This window comes from Corylus avellana, chromosome ca4 (genome assembly GCF_901000735.1).
Source record: "Corylus avellana chromosome ca4, CavTom2PMs-1.0".
Lineage (NCBI taxonomy): Eukaryota > Viridiplantae > Streptophyta > Magnoliopsida > Fagales > Betulaceae > Corylus > Corylus avellana.
In genome coordinates, this window is record NC_081544.1 from 16,004,766 (window position 1) to 16,012,020 (window position 7,255).

General features: G+C 35.3%; 1 protein-coding gene across 1 annotated transcript; it reads right to left on the reverse strand.

Annotated features, from left to right (window-relative positions):
- Positions 1-307: 307 nt before the first annotated feature.
- On the reverse strand, positions 308-2,211 carry LOC132179691 (putative clathrin assembly protein At1g25240). The gene is made up of 2 exons (XM_059592447.1): positions 969-2,211; positions 308-349 (listed from the first exon to the last, which is right to left on the reverse strand). The coding sequence occupies exon 1, from the start codon at positions 2,152-2,154 to the stop codon at positions 985-987; it is 1,170 nt and encodes a 389-aa protein (XP_059448430.1). The 5' UTR covers positions 2,155-2,211; the 3' UTR covers positions 308-349; positions 969-984.
- Positions 2,212-7,255: the final 5,044 nt, after the last annotated feature.

A 7,255-nucleotide genomic window follows, 5' to 3' on the forward strand; every position in this document is an offset into this window, starting at 1 on the left:
AACACAATAAGAGTTTTCCCACAAAATAGAACATAACATAACAAAGAAGCTAAAAAACCCTGATGTCTCATGAGAAAAAAGAAAGAGTAATGACAACTCATAAAACTCACACACTGAATGATACAAACTTATATACACAACTTAAGAATTAGATTTTACTCATGTGAGATACAAGAATTGTAACATACTACTATGTTTTCGAAGCCAATATTCACAGTGGCTCACTCTATTGACACTAACTCAATAGTAGCATTTTCTCTTTTGGCAGCTCCACTCACTTATCAGTATTTTAATCCAGCCCATAGATCTCCCCTTCCGTGACTCGAACTCGTGACGTGGTGTTTTGGTTCTAATACCAAATGATATAAACTTTAGGTAGAACACACCATTAAAAATCGAATTGCAAGGAGAGAGTATCAAAAAACTTATATACACATGTAAGACACAAGAATCATAATATAGAAACCCAAGATACTTCTCATTGTCTGGACTTCTCGTGTCAATTGTTCATGTCTTTCTAATACAAACTTTGGGTAGAACTCACTATTGAAAATTGAATTGCAATTAGAGAGTATCGAAAAACTTATATAAACATGGTTAAGATTAACACATATAAGACATAGGAATCATAATACTAAAACCCAAGATACTTCTCATTGTCTGGACTTCTTGTGTCAATTGCTCGTGTTGTTGGTGGTGGAATTTTCGTGTGAGTTGGTAAAATAAAAGGCAATAAACATAACATGGCTGTAGATAAATGGCTCTGACATTATTTTAAAAGATTTTATAGCATTGCTCTAATGTCATGAAACATTAACAACTAAGATTGTCACATATAGATTAGGAAGAAAAAAAAAGAAAAAATTGTCACATATAGGGAAACTTTTGACAAAATTATCCTCCAGGAAAATGAAAATTTTATCAAATATTTATAGAAGCTCTTAGGATTTGAAAGGGAAAGCAAATACCTCATTGTTCCAACTTCTAGAAACTAATTAAATCTGGAACAACTTGATTAGAAGCAAGAACAAGAGGAAATCCAGTTAAAGGAGTTGTATAAGGGTCTTCTCTTGCAGTAATACTTCTAATACCAGACGAATTCCCTGCCCCATTAACCTTCAAATCCTCCTCAAAAACTTCCCATTTCTCAGTAATTATTGTTTTCAAAACACTCTTCGATTCCCTTTGTTCAACAATGGCTCCACTTTCTTTCAACACAATGGCTCTCATGTCCTCCGGCGGCATGCCATTTCCGTCCAAGCTCTTCCCCTTGAATTCCCCATTGATTATTTGCTCGAGATCTCTAAAATCTTCGTCTGGGATTTGCTCAACGTTTGGGAATTCCGACGCGTTAATGACGCCGATGTCCCTGCAAAATTCGAAAAACATTGCGAGTTCTTCACTTTGCACTCTTGCCTTTTGGAGAACTACGAGCGCCATTTCTGCCTCATCCTTCCCGCCAACCTCGTACACCTGCAACAGAGCCTGCGCGATCCCACTGCAAATTCTGCTGTATACCTCGAAAATCTCTACGACTACACAATCCATGGCTTCAAGAACAAGAGTGACGATCATGTCCTCAGTCCGCGGCTTGATTTGAAGCAGCACGTCAAGCAAAGACTGCCATTTTTGTAACCTCGTGAGCTCCTCTGTAAACGGTTCCTCTGTCAGCCAGATACGTCCTTTCTGTAGCTTCATCTCCGACCCCAACAAGGCAGATTTCTGGTCTAGAAACAGAAAATAAGCCCGAATGAAAACATCGTAGCCCCATGTCTTGCCCATTTTGGAGTGCCCATCGCTGAAATTTGATAGATCAAACGGCAGCCTGCCAATCATTTGCACGGCAGGGGTTTTACAATGGAAAACGCCATGCATGAGCATCAACCCCTTTAAAGCCACAACCCAGCTCCTGGTCTTTTCCATTCGCATCGACAGCGCCCTTATCAAAGGTTTCAAGTAAATGGCAGAGGTGCGCACCCATTGAAAGACCCTCTGAGCGTTCTTGTAATCGACGTAGGATTCGTCGTGGCTGGTGGCCTTGATGACCAACGCCTCGAGATCCGGGTTCCGGTACGGAGTCCTCCGAGATATGCTGGCTAGCCATATGCTGTTCCTGTCTTTAAGAGCCCCGGCCGCCCTTTTCCATAGCCTCATTTTTCTCTTCTCTCTATTGGCGCCAGCAGTTCCTGACTCCAAAGCTACTTTCCCTTAATTTAGCTTTCTCTTGCGCATCTTCCTCTGTATTTTTTTTTTTTTTTTGTTTTACTTGTTTTTGTTTGCAACATGTTGATCGATGACAGGCTGAGATTGAACGTGCAGAAATTAGTAATAAAATCCAAAACAGAAGGGACTTGTTTGTGCCGGCCATAATAAGCGTTCAACGTGTGTTTTATTTAGGATGATCTGGTACCTGTTATTCTTTATTTTTCCGAGTTTGTTTTTCGCTACATAATAATTTCGGACATTGTCAATGATCGTTATGATGTCACGCGCGGTTGACGCGTTTTTGTTTCGGGGACATGGTGGGCGTGCGAGATTTACGCGTTACATGTTGTTCCTTTCATTATCTTTGATATTTATTACTGAGCTTTTATTATTGTTTGACGGAGATTAGTAATGATGGAGTCCTGTATATTATTATAATGTTTCCTCACGCGTTTTTTTTTTTAGGATTTCCGGACATAGAAAAACAGAAAAAATAAAATAAAATGAAAAGAAAAAAAAAAGACAAGAGGAAGAAGGACCATGACGTTTTGTTAGGCAAATTTATGTGTTAAAGCGCTGGTGAATTTGCCTTAAGATTGTTTGAAAAAACGGTCATTTTATTTTTTTAAGAAAATATTACAAACATATTTTTGAAACAATTGCATTTTATAATGGTCATATTTTTTAATAGTCGTAGAAACTTGCAATTTTTTTTTTGACATGTCCACACAAGAGAAGGAGAAACTTGCAATTTTAAATTTTATATGATCCCATTATGTTATGTTACTTTTTGTTGTAATTAAACTTTATGTTTTCTTGTGGTTGGAAAAGCATAAGTTATTGAAATGCTTGTGAAAATGATTTTATCAACTTCAGTAGCATTAAATATTTTACCTAGTGAAAAAGTATAATTCTTTACTTTACCTATTGTTTTTTCACTACATACTCCAATAGATTCTCTATTTCATTTTCTACTTGCTTTAAAATATTATTTCTCATTTTTTTATTATATTATTACCAACACTTAATTAAAGGGAAAAACAAACATATATATAAAAATCATTCATAAAACAAAAATAAACACATATGAGGAATATTCATTTTACATGCAGGTACTAATTCTTAAAATTAATAGTATAAATAAATTTTTTTCGTCCAACTGCAATTGATTTGTTTCAATCCGTGTGTTTCTATGCAATAAATTTTTTTTAATTTTTTCATCCAACTGCAATTGATTTGTTTCCATCCGTATGTTTTCATGAATTTTTTTTTTATTATTTTTTTTTTTTTTTGCATTCAATTTTTTCATCCAACTGTGTAAAGAAATTTTGTGAGCGAGAAAGATAAATTTTGTGTTCGAAATAGACGTAGCAGATATGAAAAGGTGTTCGGAAGAAATAAAAGATGTTGGGAGAAAATAAGTGAAATAAAGAAACAATAATAATAAAAAATATATATTTTATTCATCTAGTGTGCTACAGTTCACTGTAGTAAGCTACTCTGTTGGAGCTAAAAAAGAGCAATAATAGCTAATATTGGTCTTTTAGCTAAGTTGCTGGAGATGCTCAACACCTATTTTATTGCATTTATGTTTAATTTTAAGTTTGATTAACTACGTTTGTCCAACAGAAATCCAAACATAAATGCAATAGGGAAAAATATACTTTACCTCCCAAAAATTTCATCACATTTTAATTTGGCCTTTAATGTTTAAAAATTGACAATATATCTCAATAAAGTATCAAAATTCAAGATGTAGCCACTCCCTTTTCCGTCAAATTTGACAAAAAATGACTCACGTGTGCCGCACTTGCATTTTTTGGTTTAAACTTTCCAAAATGACCCCATATTTTTTTAGGGAGAATTCCAAAAATGCTCTCAATTAAATAAACTAAAATTAAAAAATAAAAATATAATTTGGGGGTGTTCATAGCCAACCCCTTTGGCCACATTTGGGAGGGGTGGTCGGCCCCCCCCTTTGGCCCATTTGACCGTCACCCCACGGCCCATGGGATGATTCGGCTATCCATAAGTCCAAAAGAATTGGGAGTGACAGGCCACACCCATGACTCATAGGGTGTTTTGGCCACCCTTAAGGGCCACATGGGGTGGTTTAGGGGTGGCCGAACCACCCCATGGGCTGTGGGGAATCCAGCCAGATGGGCCAAAGGGGGTGGCTGGCTACCTATAAATTTTTGTTTTTTTATTTGTTTTCTTCTTTCTTTGTTTTTAAAAAATATAGGGGGAATTAGGTCTATTAAATAATTTTTGTTTTTTTATTTGTTTTTCAATTAGGGAATGACCACATTGGCCAGAAAAGAAATCCAGTTGACGTTGGCCCAAACAGCCAACACACCATTCCAATAAGCCGAAACACAAAATCACTTCAAAATTTTCACAACAAACACAAAAGCCTAAAATGAAGCAAAACCCAACCACCCAAACCAACTAACTCTCTTGTTGATTCTCTCTCATTTCTGTGACTTCTATTTTTCTATCACACTCTCCATCTCTCGGTCTTGTTTGGTGAATAATGAGCTACAACTGAAATAGGCCGGAGGGAGATGGATTTCAAAGAAGAAGGAGAAACAGGGGAGGGGATTTCTGCTTGTAATCTAACTGAATACCTATTGCTTTATGATATTCGGGCTAACCCACCCATAACCATAATATTTCGGCTAACCCACCCATACCTAAAAAGGCTAAAATCCATACCCATTCTCTCTCTCGGCCTCGTCTGGTGAAGAACGAAATGGGGAGGGGATTTTTGCTCGCATCCATACCAGAGAAGAGAGAAAACGATAGAGAGAGAGAGTGTGAAAAGTTTACCTTGAGGCGGAGAGGCAGACTTCAGCTACTGATGAGACTTGAGAGAGAGAGAGAGAGAGAGAGAGGCGGGAAGCAGAGAAAATATGGTGGGAAATGAGAAGATGCATGGAAAATATTAGAGAAAGAGAGAAATAATGAAAAAAAAAAATAGATGGATCCGTGAATAGTGTAACACCACTGCACCACATGAATGGAGCAAAAATAGATTTTGCATTTTGGATGCCTAATTTGATGGGTGCGACTTTTAATCATTTGGTTATCCATTTTGCCTAAAAGTTGAAAGTAGTGAGCGCTCTGATATCGGTTAGAATAATGTATGTGTAAAATGAGTAATTCTAGAAGTCCATCTTGTGTCACTCTTGTGTTCTTTCAAAAAATGAGATAGCTTTTAAAATCACAATTTGATCAAAATCTAATAATGATCAATTACAAGTTCAATGGTGATTTTAAAATTCACATCATCTTTGGATGGATACAAGAAAAACTTATAGTATTACTTGTGTAAAACACATGAAAAGAGCTCCAAATATTGAATCATTTTAAAATCCAATCTGCCTTCTCAATTTACTTATTTTTGGTTTGGAGCCTTTTACGGATTGAAATAGGATTTCTTATTACGAAAACGAAAGCAATAGTAAAGGCCAAGTCTAATTTTGATAGGGGCTAAACTTAATTTTTAGGGCGAAAAATGCGTATATATATTTTGAGAAATTTGTTTTAGCTATATATAAATATTAAACCATAAATACATAAATATTTTAGCTATATATTTATATGGTTATATTTTAATTATATAAGGGCCATGGCCCCTCTAGTTTGGTGTTGGCATCTTTAGATTTATTTATTTATTTATTTATTATTATTATTATTCAATATGGGAGATAGGAAAGGGGAAATTACAACATAGAGAAAAACAAAAAAAAAAACAAAAAAGGTGGACAACCCTACACCAAAAAGCCCCTAAACAACTTGATATCAGCGCAACAAGCAAAGGACAAAGAACAAATGAGAATGTATCAAATAAATGACCCGACCCATTAAGAGAATAAGAACGACCACAAAGGGCTGCAATCAAAGACAAAGCAAGGGACTCCGGAAGGAGCAAAAGGTTACTCAATCTCAATCTTTCCTAAAGAAGCACGAACCACAAAATGTCCATCAACACTTCCCAAGCCTTACACCAAAGGAGGTTGGCCAAAAGTAAAAGTCTCGACCTTAAAATAAAACAACACAAGGACTAAAGCTAAAGCTCACATAAGACAACAACAACATAAATACAAAGGAAAATATAGAAAAACAACAAAAATGCCCCAAAAAAAACAGCAGCGTCTGCAGAGGGAGAGGCAGTGGATGGTGAATGCAGGGCATTGACTAGCGTGTGAGATACTCTCAAAAATTGATAAAGGTAAAAACATAAGACTCTTAAAGTTGCGCCTCTTGCTGGAAATGCAATGGTTAGGTTTCGATGTATTTAGTTTAAAAAAATTTCAACTTATAGAAACAAGAAAAAAACAAAATTCAACGACTGATAGGCATTTCTACATGAGCCAAGTGAGATAAAGGTGGAATGAGGGTGTAGTATTTAGCATTACTGGCATAATATATAAGCAAAGAAAGAACATATAATGACAAGTTTCAATATAATGAAATTTTTTTGAATAGTATAATAATAACAAATATATCATTCAACTTATGTTTGAAAATAGAACTTTTGCCTATGAAAAAAAGCATGAAAGAAACTTTGAAAAAATAACATTTTCAACCTCCCTCAAAAACCCAGTTTTGAACTATTTTAAAGGAAGAAAGTCAAAAAATGTTTTTCTAAGTTTTTTTACTAAACGAGCTCATTTTTTCTTGGCACAATTTTTAATGTACTAATAGATTTTTTATTTTATTTTTTTAATACTCTTTAATGCAAATCTCAAATTGGCTCTATGTAGGGATTTAGCTCCTCACCTATCCTTGAGATTGTTGACGTGTGATAACTTTCACCCGTCAAGTTAGTGTGGGCCCCACCATTAGCTTGATTTCTCCACATTGGTTTTGTTTGCGAGAAGTAACCAACTCTTATCCAGGATAAGAGAGTTTGTTTGTGGAATCAAGCTGCGCTGCACAGTTTATGTCTTACATGGTTTTGTGTAGAAGAGTGAAAGAATTAAAAAAAAAAAAAAGAAAAAAAAAAAAAGAAAGAAAAGGAAACTTCACTTACTTCTCATACTTT

Bases quoted from the DNA above. Each gene is read 5' to 3' on its own strand.
- LOC132179691 (XM_059592447.1), bottom strand. From the start codon at position 2,154: ATGAGGCTATGGAAAAGGGCGGCCGGGGCTCTTAAAGACAGGAACAGC.